A 15531-nucleotide genomic window follows, 5' to 3' on the forward strand; every position below is an offset into this window, starting at 1 on the left:
ACATCCCTACAACAGTGCAACCAGTGAGTTTGCTTGCTTTCAGATTAAACCACATTTTTGAGACAAAACTTGTCATGTGCTCCCAATTTGAATTGTACCATCTCCATCTCCACTTTTGCTCGTCGTGACTCCGGCCATTTACCTAACCACCCAAGGTCACTCATGGCCAGCAATGGTTTCCAGTTTTAGTTCATGCCACCTGACTGTCTTTGATCTAGTCGAACTTCATGCCTATTTTTACCAACAAGTTGGGATGTAACCTAGTATTGCTTTATCATCGGGTGTTCCCCACTGTTTGTGACATCGTCCTACTTTTGTGCATTCCGCACCCCCACAAATCCCTCAGTCATGCCCCATTCTGACTGTAAAACTATGGTCATGCCAGACGGTATGCCACCCACAAGTTGGGAATAAACATTATTATTATTATTATTATTATTATTACTCGACACCTGTGAGTAAATGTCCGACAACTACGTTTAACGCTGTAGAGCGCCAGCTAGATGAAAGAGACGAAGATGATTTCATGTGACCCACTAGCTCCGGACAGCTGGCCCGTTAATGAAGCCCTATGCATTTCATGTAAGTCTCGTATTTCTTGAGGGGTGCATTAAGCAGACATGCGAAATGACCATTGAAGATGAAATTGTGTGAACAGGCACCTACGACAAAATAGCCGCTGAAGTGCATTTTGGAGTAAGTATCTCTACCAGTTTGTCGGCCGCACGCCTTATGGTAATACCCCAATGGTATCTTCCTCTCATTTCACGACGTCAACGGCCAAATGAATACTGCTTACGAAGAAAATCATGCGCCTCTCAGAAGGATATATGTGCAATTCAAAACAACCAATATCTCTCAACATTTCATGACGTCTATTTTGAGCCTTTTTCTCCTTTGCAGATGGATGAGTGCGCTCCGACATCGGGTACCCCTAGCCGCATGTTAGTCGTGTGCGTCAGTTAGGTTCGTTCAGCTGCCCGCTATGATCGACGTCGGTTACATGTTGTTACTCGATGAACTCCGGGGTCTTTCTGGCAAACGTGCACGATTTTAGCAATTAATGAAAGTGGACCGCGGAATTTTGACTGGCGACTAGAATCATGGAACGAAATTTGTTTGCATGAGTGCACCTACGTATATTTTGCATCTCTGAGGGCCATGTCTATTCCAGACTGTTTAGGATATTGTTTCTGGTAGAAAATTAGCTGGAGGTTCCGTCCATTGTAAGTAAATCAACGTTTCCCACAATTCGCGATTTTTTATTACGTCAGGCAACTTACTCACAGTCGGTGGTATTTATTGACCTTGAGGATTCGCTCACTTAAGCAAATCGCCATAGTAGATGATTTCCAATAATACAGGAACATATACATCGTAAAAAGGCATTCAATACGATGAAGTGGAAAGCCTGAAAAATACCGTAGCTTTGGAGAAATCAATTCCATTTGCGAATACTGGACGGCCACGTGGGGCGAATCCACAAATATATTCCAAAACTACTGCCAGTTGGCTATTAATTCCGCTCCATCGTTGTCTGCTGGCAATGTTGCCGATTAGGTTTTTTGGCTGGCCTTTCGTTGATGGATACCGTGAGGCCAGACGACTTCGGTTAGTTCGGAAGTTAGTACTGCATATAAACTGCCTGCAATGAACACACAGCTGAAGCGATTGTTCCCCATTGTCCGTACGTACCGAGTCCAATCCACGTCTGTCTCTTAATTGAGTCTCAGATACATGTGTGTCAATATCTTTGACAACCACCACGACGTCTAAGCTTTCAGCCCGCCGCAGCAGGGTAGAAAGAGCATCGCAGAACCTGCCTCTGACGCCACCGGAGGTACAGTCAACTGGACACGGGCAAACACGGTAAACAGACATCCATCACCTTGCCGCTTCATAGACTTTGCCAGACGAACTGCAGAGATGGGACCATCAACACGCATCCAATCAAGTAAGGATACTCCCTCCCGGTGACTTAGCATGATAACGACCCCTGAACATCCCTCTGCAGCAGCCTCTGGATGGCCGGAGATGCGCGGCGGGAAGCGAGTATAGACTGACGGAGCGATTAGCTCAGTCGCTGTGCTCGTATCTTGAATTATCGTTTCTGAGACGCAGCACAACCTAATGCCAAGCGAGTCCAGCGTGAGTTCACGAACAGCCTGTCTTCCTGCTTGCTTCAAAGTTCGGCCATTGAACGTGGCCAGATAGACTGGGTCGGGCCTTGAAGATTGGTTTGGAGATATCTGAGAATGCCGGTACCATGTGACTCCATATTGCGCTCAAAACCGGTACATGACAAACGCAATCATCGGTAGTAAGTGCTGGGCCTTCAAGGAGTGAGTTATTTTGGGGGTTAGGAGAGGTGAAAGAGAAAAGAAGCCCCGGTGACGGGTTTGGGCTTTAGTTCGATTTGGCCGTCAATGTTGTGGCAGTTCTGCTGCCTCCCCAGATCCAATACACTGGCTCCACATTCCCCGCAGTTTGAAGCTTTTTGTCACGTTCCACGCAGGAAGTTTTTCGCTATGCCCTCACTCGTGTTGTTTTTGCCCACCACTTTTACATCCTAACGATCAGAGCTTGTGTCATCCTATATGTTCTCCATAAAAGTTAAAGAGCCCTTGTAATTTTGGATCCCTACCCATTCCACCTCAGGTGTCATTAAGTTCACTTCGTTATTGCCCACTCTTCACGTCACCGTCACTTTTCCAGGAAATTCCCATTAATCACAACTCCCATCAGTCGTGCTCTTATTCTGACTTCAATACTATCATCATGCCTGGCGGCATGCTACCAACTAGTTGTGAATAAATATTATTATTAAGGGCAAGAAGGAAGACGTCAGCGGTAGCCTGTTTTCGCTTACCCGCACTGCTGTATGCAGCATGTAAGGCGACCCGTGTGATGGCACCGCACGACCGCCGGTGAGGCATCGGAGTATTGTTATTTGTAAGTGTCATGGTTGTACGTGGGCTGGGGTACTGTTTGTCAAACCTCAAACCATTAAATAGCCCGGTATGAGAGACTCTTTGAGTGTCACGGGGACACCCCTTAGTGAAGCTCCATGGATCGCTGAGGGGCGCGAACAATCACACTATGGTAAGGCCCAGCGTGTCCGTGATAGCATTGGTGAGACGGCGTACTTCCTTCATCTCGATGAAACTGATCTCCTGCTTGCGTCCGCTGTGTTGGTTTCTACCACAGTTATCTGATAATCACGCCAACAAGCTCGCACAAAAGACTGACCCTTAACATATGAAATTCTGACAAAATTTTCGTCCCCGCCCTCTGACCACCTGCGTCATCACGTATAGTGCGCGCACGTTTGTTACTATCTTAGATTTATTTGTCGTTCTTTCCGCGCTCCTTTCGGACCTGCAACAATTCGTGCAACAATTCGATATGCATATCCGTAAGTTGAAGTTTGTGTCCCTTTCGTGTGTACATTTTGAGTGTAGTGCCGTATGTTGTCAATAAAACACAAGAATTTGCTGTTCACGGCTTGTGATTTCACGTGCCATTTAATTAGGCTCCTCAGAATGTCTCAGATTATACATGTTTCTGTCATCAGTTGTGGTCGCTGTAGATGTCGCGTTTGGTGACTCTATAACCCACTCAATCCCTGCTATACATCTGCACAGACCAGAAATGCCTTCAACTATGCGCCAGGCTGCCTCTTTCCATGTCGATCTGTTCAATGGTTTTTCTAACCATCCTAAAGGCAACTTTGTATATATGATTATTCAGAAATTGAGTATGGAACTGCACGCCCAGTCTGTCGCACCCAATTTCACGTCAAACAACAAGCATCCTCTTCGTGCTTTGAACGTAGCCCTCTAAATCTCTCAGGGCCTACCTGAGAAAACGAACAGACCGCCGATTAACACTGGGGTTGACACTTCGCCCCAGTCAGTCGAGCTCTTTCCATCGGTAACACGCTGTGCTCCCAGTCCGCAAATCCAGTCGTGTTTATTATACCAACGTTTTCACCCACAATAGCAAAATGTTTATCCTTCTTTGTGTCATTTCCAGAAAATCAAAGAGTAAGTTCACCTCATTTCCTTGAACGCCAAGATCCTGGGTTGTGAGATGCTATCCCTTACCTCCGCAAATATTCCCACTTCACCGTCCCCGCCCGAGCTTTTTATTAGCCTGGCTACTGGCTTAACTCTTTCACGTTATCTAGTGATAAAAATGACTTTCTTGGCCAAGTCAGATTCCTTTGACAAGTTATCACCAAAGCTGCTTACCTGATTAGGTTTTGTTGTTTTAGGGTTTTGTTTCCGGCATTTTGCAATTTCATATCATGAAATTGATGTGTCCCACTGGCTCTGCTTTCCCCTCTGTTCTGATTTTGAGCTGCGGTGACTTACTTGATATGCAGCTCGAAAATTGAAAAATAAATCCACTATCAGGAGAAAACCGAGGTTTCATGCCTCATTGCGGTTAATTTTGGAGAGAGACAGCTAGTATAGACATACTCCAGCAGTCTTGTTTTACTAACAAGTAAGCGAGTATCTACTGATAAGAGCAAGCTTGAAGCGCAGGGTGACATAAAAGGCTCGTTATCTGTACCAGGAATCGGAGTTGAGGTGAGCTTGACCGTTGGTAGAAGGGGGCAGAACTGTCCTGTAACATGAAGATTTTGGATATTCAGTAAAGATACGGAGGTGGTCGTGGTTGATTTGCGTGAGTTTGTTGAGCCGACACATCCTGCGCAGAAAGAAGATAGATCCATATGACAAGGGGCAAAGCATTGTCTGTCGGACTCTGTGTTTTGATAGGAAGCGCCTGATGAAGTCATCAGCCCTCCCGTTTTCAGAGCCCTGAAGAACGTTGCTGGGTTGACGTTACGTGATCCTTTGTTTGGATCGCTCTATTTCACAGTCCACATGTGCCTGTAATCCTTCAAACGAGTTCGAAAAACAACATAAATAGAGAAGAGAAGAGAATTGCCGGAAAACGAAAAATTGCAGAGTAGGTCTGATTTGGGGTGGTGACCCAGATGACCGGAAGTTGACATGAGACTTTGGAGAAGAGGTTCGAATTACAATCGAGGTCGGTTAGCTGGAATCGGGGACAGGGTTTGAAGAAAAATTATCAGGATTCCCATGTTTAGGCAGTTGAATACTTGCCTTGGTTGATCTTGGTGCATTATTGTCCTGACTTCTCACCACACCGGTAGTTGGTGTTCTTTAGTGCTTAAGCCAACAATATAAGTGCTGGGTGATCCCCACTTTGAAGATTTGAGAGAATGCATGGATGTAATGAAACCAAGAAATTCCCGAATGGGCCAGGTATGCCGGCCACTGTTCCACCTGAGCACACAGGTATGTACCCTGCCCTTCCAGAAGTATGGGTGACTTTTTCGGTCTTTACATAGAAAAGATCAAGAGGAAAATATCTGTGATCGAGCGCTTGTGCCGGTTGTATAACTAGTCCTGGTCAGGGTGTGCATCCCGGGAAACCTTCTTGTGGATATAAGGATCTAACAATCGCAAGGTAGAAACACCGTCGGATGCAAGTCATCAGGTAATTATTAAAGCCACCTGATATAAGGCCTGTCACGTAGTTCGCCCTGCAAAGCCTGTGCCACCTTCTCTAGGCTGTGGTGGTGCATCGCTGAAAAGCCTTATCCTCCAAATATGCAACTTCACGCTTCTCTCACTTTCTTCAGTATTATTTCTCCACATGCTTCATTCAAATCTTAGAATCATTTGCATATTTCTGCGTAGCATTTACTATCAGATACCCATTGATTTTCCCACCGCGTATGCTGTTGTTCACCGTTGCCTCCAACTGGTAAATTACCGGTCAATCCAGCCCCTTCTTTCATTTTTCATTGAGCTATGTTGAACCATTTCGCTAACCGACTGTGTTGGAATTTCAAACCTATTTTATTGACCAATATGCTCCGCAGCATGATAGGCCAAACTCCTTAACTACTTGCTGCCTAATAACCAGTTCACACATGGCTTCGTTGTCTGTCCGCTCATGACGCTGTTCGTCCCGCACACATTTAGAACTGTGACTTTTAATGGGGCGCCGTTCAGCTGATTCACATTCTCAACTGGTCACACACGTTCACTTCGATCATTTATTGCCGTTCCACATCATACCCATCTGAATGATGATTACCGCCCAGGACAGTGTTTGTTTGTTAGCCGTGGCAATTTCTCCTGACCCTTTTGCACGTTTTTTCGTATTACGAGTCCTTGAGCTAATTGTGGCAACCTTACTGTCTCATTTAGATGCCAGAAACAAACCACGCTCTGCTATCGATGGACCCAAGTATATTACAGCTTTATGGTGGTCTCTTTCCGTCACAATTCGTTGGCCTATCTTAACTACCTCAACAGCCTTAACTGATTCACCCCGGATGTTTATACATGTGGCTGTCCAAGGACCCACGTGTGAAGTCACAATGACGTTACCGCGGCTGCAATACTCAGTGTGACAGCCCGCTCGTTCACCCATCCTTTGCTGATCGTGTTGCAAGCACCCACAACTCATCCCAAATTAATGCAAAATCCAACTCTATCGTCTGATTGATCTGCCCTAAGTTCACTCACCCCCCTCAGTGAAAATCGTCTGGTTCTGGTTGACGCCGACACTTCCAGCCCCTATAAGCACAATAACCGACCGGCCGCATTCGGATCCAGTGAGTCCACCCGTTTCAGGCATTACAACATCACTGTGGTGGAAAGACTTTTTTCCCTGTTTACCAAGTGTGGATCATTATTTACATTTCAACGTACACGAACTGAGGCATTGTTAAACAGCTGAAGGTTATACCACTCTTGCAACAGTTGCCAGTGTAATCAATATTCGTGAGGGTTAGTGCTAACATCTAAATGCTTCATCGTTCAAATGTTCAGCTTTCTTTGGTTCCGAATTTCTGCCATATTACTTAAGTGTCACTTGCCTGCCAGTTTTTTCAAGCCCTTATCTGTGTCGGGCAGTGCCCACTTTTCTATCACAGTCCCGCCTGGATGAATTGCCGTGCGGCCCAAACTGGCGTCTGTTTTCCGTTCATTTCGACCATATTGTCGTGGTGGTAACTGACGATGCGACACCAACAGGTTTAGAATAAACTTTATTTTTGCTAACTGCAATCGTTCTACACCGTCCAATTTTGTGTCCCGTGTTCCGCCATGCTCTGTCTGCCTGACCGAACCTCGGCTCACACAAGAAATCAAGTGCAGCATTGCAGACCTGACGAGACATAGGACGTAATGTGCTGACAACGTGCGACCAGACGGGCGACGTATGCGTCCTTTCTGCTAGTGCCCTGCTATCATCCATAAGCGAACTGGCCCGCCAGCCTGATCTCTGTCAACATCCTACACTTTATGCTACATGAGTAACTGCTTGTCCACCTCGTCGCTACCAAGACGATAGCGATATTTTCACATCCAAAACTGTCAACCAGGTTACCGGCGTAAACACTTACCACCTCCCATTGGCGCTCACTGTTCGCACTATGAAATAGAATTTTTGAGAGTTATGACGTGTCCCTGATTGACTGACGCAATCAGGTAAGTGAGTTCATAGCACCAGTCCAAACTTTTGAGCCCTATTTGGGCATCTTAGAGTCTTACAGACGCTGGGAAATAATTTCACCAGAGATTTCCGCCGGAGATATGATTGCTTCAGTGGACGATGAGCTGCAAAAGTGTGAACGTAGAATAGAATCGTTTTCGGTTTGAGCACATACACATTAAAATGCAACATTTTGGCGCAGAGTTTCACTCCACTCCCAAACATTTTGCAGCCAAAAGCATTGTGCGGCTTTTGGGCACCCTTCCCAATATTAGATTTTAAATACCTACCAATCTGCTGGGTCACTCACCAGGCCGCTTATTTTGACCGCCTCCGAACTCCAAGATTTATCTGTATAGATACTCGACCTGGCACTATGATACCGATGCACTCTTCGTCCTGCGGGATTCTTGATGGAACAAAGTTTATAAAAACGTGACCTCCTCCCCACAATGAACGTGGAACCTCACCTGCGGTTAGGAACAGCAGCGACATCCTATCACTGGGTATCCTGTGCTACTGGTGTTACTCATCTGTGACTTCTACAATAGACTTTGCACAAGAGCATCGTGAGTACATCGGCGTACGCAGCTGGATTGGATCAAGTGGTCTGCCCTGAATCATGTCCCGAAAATTGGATGAAGAAACGAACTTCTGTAGTCTCGAGACATGAAAACGTCTTATCTTAGCGTACACCTTGGCTCTGACAGGTAACAGAATTTCACCGGGTGTGTCCACAGACCAACACATTTTTTAGGTTAAGCATATGCACGCCAAGCTGTGCCAGGCAATTTGGGGCCTACAAGAGCCCGCCCCCTCTATGAAGTACCATAACAATAAGGTGTTGCATAAGACAAAAGAAAGCATGAACACTACTTTGCGCACGAAATTTTCCAGAGAATCTTTCTGATCTGTCTGTTCATCATGAAAAACCAGGCCCTTTCCATTAACCTTGGAAATTGCAAACACCTCCCGTTACTGCATGATGCGCCCGAGGGCATGAAAGTGCTTGGTCTCCATCCATTGAACTCTTGACCCTGACAGCACTCAACCATAAGCCCTCAAGGAATGTTTGAATGCGCCATCTTCAGTTATCTGCCTCCGTACTTGCGCACAAATTTTCCAGAGAATCTTTCTGATCTGTCTGTTCATCATGAAAAACCAGGCCCTTTCCATTAACCTTGGAAATTGCAAACACCTCCCGTTACTGCATGATGCGCCCGAGGGCATGAAAGTGCTTGGTCTCCATCCATTGAACTCTTGACCCTGACAGCACTCAACCATAAGCCCTCAAGGAATGTTTGAATGCGCCATCTTCAGTTATCTGCCTCCGTCGATGGGGCGTCCCCAGACAATATGTAGGCCCGGCTGGAGCTGTTTCTACTGATTTGGTAGTCACCACGACCCAGATAACTAAGGTTCCTTTATTCTCACGAAATTTCCGAGCAGAACAATGTGAATGTCTATGCACAACTGAGCGCTTTACTACCTACCAACAAAAACTTCTACGCCCATCGCAGCACCTGCTCTCCTGTTTCCTCCCTGATTGGTGATAAGAAACCCCCCTCTCACACCGCCCCAGCTGACGGGAGCGACACCCTAACTGGTCGTATGTCCTGCGACTTCCCGCCCGCCCAAGACAAAGTCCTTCATAAGATTCCACTTTTTGATGAATGGCGATATTGGTTTACAATCTAGGGGGCTTTCTGGCATGGCGGCGTCGGGGACTGAAGATCGTCTCGCTTTCATATCTTCGACGAAGTTGTAGAATAAACGGCGCTGAGGACAACAGTATTCCTATTTTTAGTGATTCACGCTGTGCTCTTTCGCCCTGACTGTATTGTGCCACTTTAGGTAAAGACGGTGCAGAACTATGGTGCGGAGATATTTATACTCTAGCTGGGCTGTCGATGTCCACGCCTCCTGGGCTTAAAACACCACCAAACGGCCCAAAACAACCCTCTGCACACCCGTCTGGAGAATCCGCTATTTAATCTCGTTTACGAACAGGAAACGACGCCGCTTTTTGCCATGGTTGCTACCAATAAAGACTGGGATTTGTACTGCATCTAAGCGTTCACCCTATGACGACAATCCATCATTCCAAAACATGGCTAAATCTTTCTACTCCGTGGAACTCTGCGGCCTTGATCAGGACTTTTTCTCCCTTTTGTACTTTATTGTGGGACCGCATTGTTCCCCTGGTTGGAAATTCACGTTAATATGTTCAACAATATACAGCGTAAGTCTACAGATTATTTCGCCAAGCTCCGGAAGACCCTCTACACCAAATATTTACTGCGCTTGGATATTTTCTCTGTGGACTCGCGAGCTTCTAGTCTGTCCAATATATATTTACAGCTATTTTTTCCGTTTGGTAGACGTCGTCACTTTTTTATCGGCCTTCGAAGCCCGTCCCAGATTTTCGCAACAAGCGTACACTGTTCACGCTAGAATAAACTTGCATACAGGGCGAACATGGCGTTCTCCTTATTCTCCCAACCTATTCTGCTAACTCAATGACCCACAGGCCCACTACTCACCATACTTCTGTCACTTTTCTTCCTTATTTCGTAATCCATTCATATATGAAGTGTAAATGCACAGTTAAGGGTTTCCCGTGTGAAGTGATTGCATAGCACATTCAGGTACTGTATCCCGTTAAGGGTTTCCCGTGTGAAGTGATTGCATAACACATTCTGTACTGTATCCCGTCTACATTTTCACTCTCACAAAGCTATTGTTACCCTGCGCCACAAATTGCTGCGGTGTCTGACTATCCCTAATTAGGGCATGATAAGCCTTGTTCAGGATTAGCAGCGCAAGTGGTGAAGCCACTTTCCTTTTCTTTCCGAATATGTACCAGGATCAATAGCCCAATTGAGCGAATGCATGAGGACTTGGTTTCCCACCGAAAAACTGATCAGATATGCGCTGCTTGAGTTTCTTTGAGTTGTGTGCTCTATTTGAACCTAATATGGATGCGGTTCCAGAAAATAATTCTTTCACGAATTCCGTTTTATCGCCAGGTATAGTCTGAATCACCGATGTATCTCACGTTACCGAGCAAACTGAAGTTAGAAGAGCCCCAGACAACAAAAGACGCCCTGAAAAATTTTCAAACCCAAAAAAGAAACGGAAACGAAAAGACGAATTTCCTACCCAATTTACATGTCTAACGTTGACTTTATATTTCTGGGCCTGAGGCCCCTTCGTGAGAACAATCCAATTACAGCGCTGCACATTGCACTATCTTAAGAAAATGTCTGGTCGCACCTCCACATTTGTTTTTTCTCTCATCCATTGTGCACGGATTATTGTACAGAAGAACAAATACTTACCGGTTCTGTGGGCTATCGGTTCCCTAGTCACGCAACAACCAATTAAACAAAAAAGCAGTACTGGCACGTGCGCGCTCTTTTGTTTTAAACAGTGAATTTCCCAGGACTCCCGTTGGGCGCTCGCCATCTTGTTTACTTCCGACCAACTGCTCTCCCGTTTTCGACCGCTTTTCTCGCCTGTTCATCGCTTCCCCTTCTAGATAATGGCTGAGGACCTAGACGTAGAGGCTATGCTAGAGGCCCCGTACATGCGTGACGTAAGTTAGCGTTTTCTTAGGGGTTAAAGCATTTGAGGGGCTTTCGTTGACGGAACTTCTTTATGTTTTGTTAGGATACCCGGGGTTTACGACCTACGTAGGTCGTCAACGTACGTTGACGTCGCTCTGGACGTCGGGCCCCTTCCACCTTCAGATGTAGTTATCGATTGATTGTTTCGGTATGTTTCACCCGCGTGATTATTTTCCTTCGCTTGTCTTCCCTCGCCCCTCCTCTACACCCCTGAAACTCCTAATGTTGTCAATCGATAGGGACACTCGAAGTCCAACGGTCATCGTCGGCGCGACCGGTCCAGGTCACGAGATCGCTCCAGGAGGTACGAATATTGGACCCTCTAATGACTTTGATTGTTAGGCATCGCTCCAGAAGTCGCAGTCATGATCGCCGCCGCGACAAAGACTATGACCATGACCGTCATCGTGGTGACCACAAGCATCGATCTGGGCATGATCGCGAACGTCACAAGTCATCGCGATATGAGGAACCGCGTGATAGTGAGAAATCGCACCGGAGCAGTGAACGACGCCAGAAATCGTAAGTTATCTCTATCCATATTACCAGTCGAACTTTATTCTTGTAGGCCAGAGTTGACTCCTGAAGAGCGCGATGCTCGGACGGTGTTTGTGTGGCAGCTTTCAGCTCGTATCCGACAACGCGATTTGGAGGATTTTTTCACATCTGTTGGGAAAATCCGTGACGTTCGGCTCATAATGGATAACAAAACAAAACGCTCCAAGGGAATCGCTTACGTCGAATTTCGCGAAGTCGAATCGGCCCAACTTGCACTAGGTCTTACGGGGACACGTCTTCTTGGCGTTCCAATCCAGATCCAACAGAGTCACGCGGAAAAAAACCGAATGAATTCAATTCCCTCGGTTCCGAAACCTACACAACAAAACAGGGGGCCAATGAAACTCTACATAGGATCGCTTCATTACAACATTACTGAGGAGATGTTAAAAGGCATTTTCGAGCCGTTTGGAAAGATTGATGACATCAAGCTGATCAAGGATCCGGCTACTGGACGTTCGCAGGGATACGGCTTCGTAACTTATGCAAACAGTGACGATGCCAAAAAGGCCCTTGATCAGCTGAACGGGTTCGAGCTTGCTGGTCGTCCCATGAAGGTAAGGTCGACTTACGGATAATCGTTACTTTCCTAGGTTAACCACGTAACAGAGCGCGGCGAGTATGCGGCCCTCAGTGCCCTCGACAATGATGATGCTGATCGTGCAGGTGTGGATCTCGGGACTACTGGTCGCCTAGCTCTAATGGCAAAATTAGCTGAAGGTACTGGACTAGAAATTCCCAAGGCTGCCCTTGCACAGCTCCACATCGCTCAAAACAATCCTGCTCTTGGGTCAGCTAGCGGTATAAGTTCTTCTTCTGCAGTTGCTCCACCGGTATGCACTCAGTGCTTCATGCTATCAAACATGTTTGATCCACATACTGCAACGCGCACCATCTTTAACGAAATACGGGACGACGTTATCGAGGAGTGCAGTAAGGTCGGCGGGTGTTTGCATTTATTTGTGGACGAGACAAGCGCCCAGGGGAACGTCTACGTTAAATGTCCAAGTATTGCTGTAGCCACACAGTGCGTGAACATGTTGCATGGCCGCTACTTCTCTGGCCGACTAGTTACGGCTGCTTACGTTCCCCTGATCAACTATCACCAGTTATTCCCAGATTCAGTCACCGCGAAAACACTACTTCGACCTTCCACATGATTGTACATATCGTTTCTCACTTATCACATTATACTGTAAATGTTCAACAGCGTGCCTTATGAGTCTAGTACCATCGGGTATTTACCATTGTGTGAATGGTGAACGGCAGACGTCTTTCCAATCGTTGCTGGGTGGTTTTGCCATCCCCTAGGCACGCCGTGCCTCGGGTCGGTGCCGTATTAAGAGGCCCATAGTCGCAGGCAAACGCTGTTCTGTAATGCATGGAATTGCTGCTAGTGGACCACGTTGGACCGAATCTGGTTCTGTCCGGATGTCCTCGTTTTAGGGCCTTGGGAATTGTGTAATGTTTACTCTACTGTACTCCCTCAACGGGGAAGGATTCGTTGGGAGTCGAAACGCTCCCGGGACGTTCTCTCAAACTGAGTACGTGGACAGTATTGCTCTCCTTGGTTCATATCCTTCCAAAATGCAAATCGTTAAATAACTTGACTAGTTCTGCCGCACGGTTTGGCATGCGCTTCAAACCTGCAAAATGTAGAGTTCTCGTGGATTGGCTAGAGGTGAAATTACTCGTATCGGGAATTCAGGACAGCTTTTTCCGAGCTCTTATATCTATGGCTCCGACGTGACTGCAGCATCCCGGGATGGGGACCCCGAGACTTGAGTCAACACTGGTTAATGTACCTGGCAGAAGTGGCCCGATCGCGCAGTCAGTGGCGCTCATGCATTAGAGCTGTCACTGTTGTGTAGTGTGCCTGTGGTACACGGTTTATAGCTGATAAACTAGATAGGTTGACTGAATAGAGGTGAATCCATATTCATCATCGGTTGATTGGTACACGAAAGCGCGTGAACAGTACTACGACGATCGCTATTCATATAAACGCTCACGGGTTCATACGACTATCGTGGACAAGTGTGAACCTTTGCTGTATCACATCTGTTAACAGTTAGAATGGAGCGTATCTCCGTAGTTAAGTCCCAGTACACAGTGAAGCACGGATGAAGTGGAGTTATCGTGAGTAAAGACTGGCCTTACACTCAGCACTTGTGTTGCGAATGATATGGATATCCTTGTGGGACTTTTTGTAAGTCGAGAGATGACTATCCGTTTAGGCCCTTTGAAAGTGACTTATTTTGGGGTTCATGTTCGTTTAGAGTCGTGCAGTCTTCATTTCACTGCAGCGACCGCCGGTTTACGCTGTCGGACGCTCATTTACAATTAATATAGAGTTTTCGTTATATCGTTTTTTGGAGGCCAACGGGGTCATTGGTCCAATCTTCCTTACTAGTGAATCGCAGCAACCTTTACCAAATCTCGTGATCGCCGTTTATCCGAATCGTTATTGCGTCGGCCGTCTGCCTGTTGCGTTCGGCTTCTTCTGTGGATAATCTTGGTACACTGGGTCCATAACCCTTCGGATTTTGCAACTTTCTTCACTGGCGTATCTTTGTTCACGTTCTAAGCTACCGGTCAGTGGGGACGGTCCCGCTTGGCGATTCGAGTGGATCATCTGTGTTTAATACAATTCTAACAACGTAGTCAACTGCCATGTTACAACCTGCTTGGATTTGCATAACGCTCAAGTTAGTTTATATAGCTCCGTCGAAGCCAATGAGGTCTGTGCACACTCCCAAGAGATGACTTCGGTTTCCAGTCGCAAAAAGTGACTTAAAACGTTCAAATCAGTGTGGCCAATATTGCTTCATAATTCGTGGTAACTCAATCCAGTGGTCCCCTTACCTTGCGGTCATGTGTATTGTACTATTGCTAATCACTCACATATTCCAGCTACCTGGCACCGAAGATGAAAAGAAAGGAGCTGAATTAGTTTGGGCTAGAAAATGGTAGTTCGGCCGCAACACCATTTCAACACCTAGCTACCAGGTCATGTGAAGGAAACACATGGCTGAGGTGCCGCCTGGTCTCCCAACCCTAATAAAAAAATCACAAAATCGTTCAGTTGTAGCACCCTTCCGGTGCCTAGCTGCCATGCCACACGGAAGCACAAGGGCTGGGATACTGCCAGGTTGCCCAAGCCTAGACAGGGGAGGTCGAGATGCAGAGATCGGTTTCGAACCATGGACCTTTTGGTCAGTAAGTTGTCGCCCTAACCACTTGAGCCATCTCGCCCCTTTCCCAACCCTAGACAGGGGTAGATGCGCCGAGGTTGAGTTCGAACCACGGACCGTCCGGTCAGTAGGTCCATGTTGAGCTATCTCGAACTTTATGCGTACTTTGAATTGTGAACATAGCGTCGCGAAAATCACCCTTTTCATTTGAGACACTTGCTACCTCTCGGTCGTACAATGTTGTGTGGAAAAGATGACAGCAGCCAGAAGGATTACCAATAGCTCGGTGGTGTCGGCGCTGAGCTCTTGACTACGTTGACTTACTGGTTGCGGCGGAACTTACGGGCCTCGGGATGTCGACTGTTTCTGTTTCGGTTTGGGTAACTTGGTGGCATCTCAGCACTCGGGTTTCTTTCGAATGGCTTGATAGTTAGGTACCATAAGTGTCTTACGGCTGAACAGTTGCCCGTTGGGTTTTAGGTAACCGGACCGTTTCTAGGCCCCCACTTCTCCGATTTGCATGACATGCCGAAAGGAACAAACGAGGAATTGGCTTCCCAGAACAGACTAGTCAGTTTGTTGTACAAAATCTGCCAGCTGCGGTA

The 15531-nt window shown here is 46.7% G+C and overlaps 2 protein-coding genes across 2 annotated transcripts; one reads left to right on the forward strand and one right to left on the reverse strand.

Annotated features, from left to right (window-relative positions):
* Nucleotides 1-6920: 6920 nt before the first annotated feature.
* Nucleotides 6921-7211, reverse strand: T265_06835 (hypothetical protein; the record flags this gene model as incomplete). Its single annotated transcript, XM_009172209.1, has 1 exon — nucleotides 6921-7211. The coding sequence occupies one exon, from the start codon at nucleotides 7209-7211 to the stop codon at nucleotides 6921-6923; it is 291 nt and encodes a 96-aa protein (XP_009170473.1).
* A 3744-nt stretch (nucleotides 7212-10955) lies between these two features.
* Nucleotides 10956-12892, forward strand: T265_06836 (hypothetical protein; the record flags this gene model as incomplete). The annotated part of the gene is made up of 4 exons (XM_009172210.1): nucleotides 10956-11143; nucleotides 11476-11696; nucleotides 11743-12289; nucleotides 12326-12892. The coding sequence occupies 4 exons, from the start codon at nucleotides 11090-11092 to the stop codon at nucleotides 12890-12892; spliced, it is 1389 nt and encodes a 462-aa protein (XP_009170474.1).
* Between the last annotated feature and the right edge of the window lie 2639 nt (nucleotides 12893-15531).

The sequence above is a fragment of the Opisthorchis viverrini genome, assembly GCF_000715545.1.
Source record: "Opisthorchis viverrini unplaced genomic scaffold opera_v5_149, whole genome shotgun sequence".
In the NCBI taxonomy this organism is placed as follows: Eukaryota; Metazoa; Platyhelminthes; class Trematoda; order Opisthorchiida; family Opisthorchiidae; genus Opisthorchis; species Opisthorchis viverrini.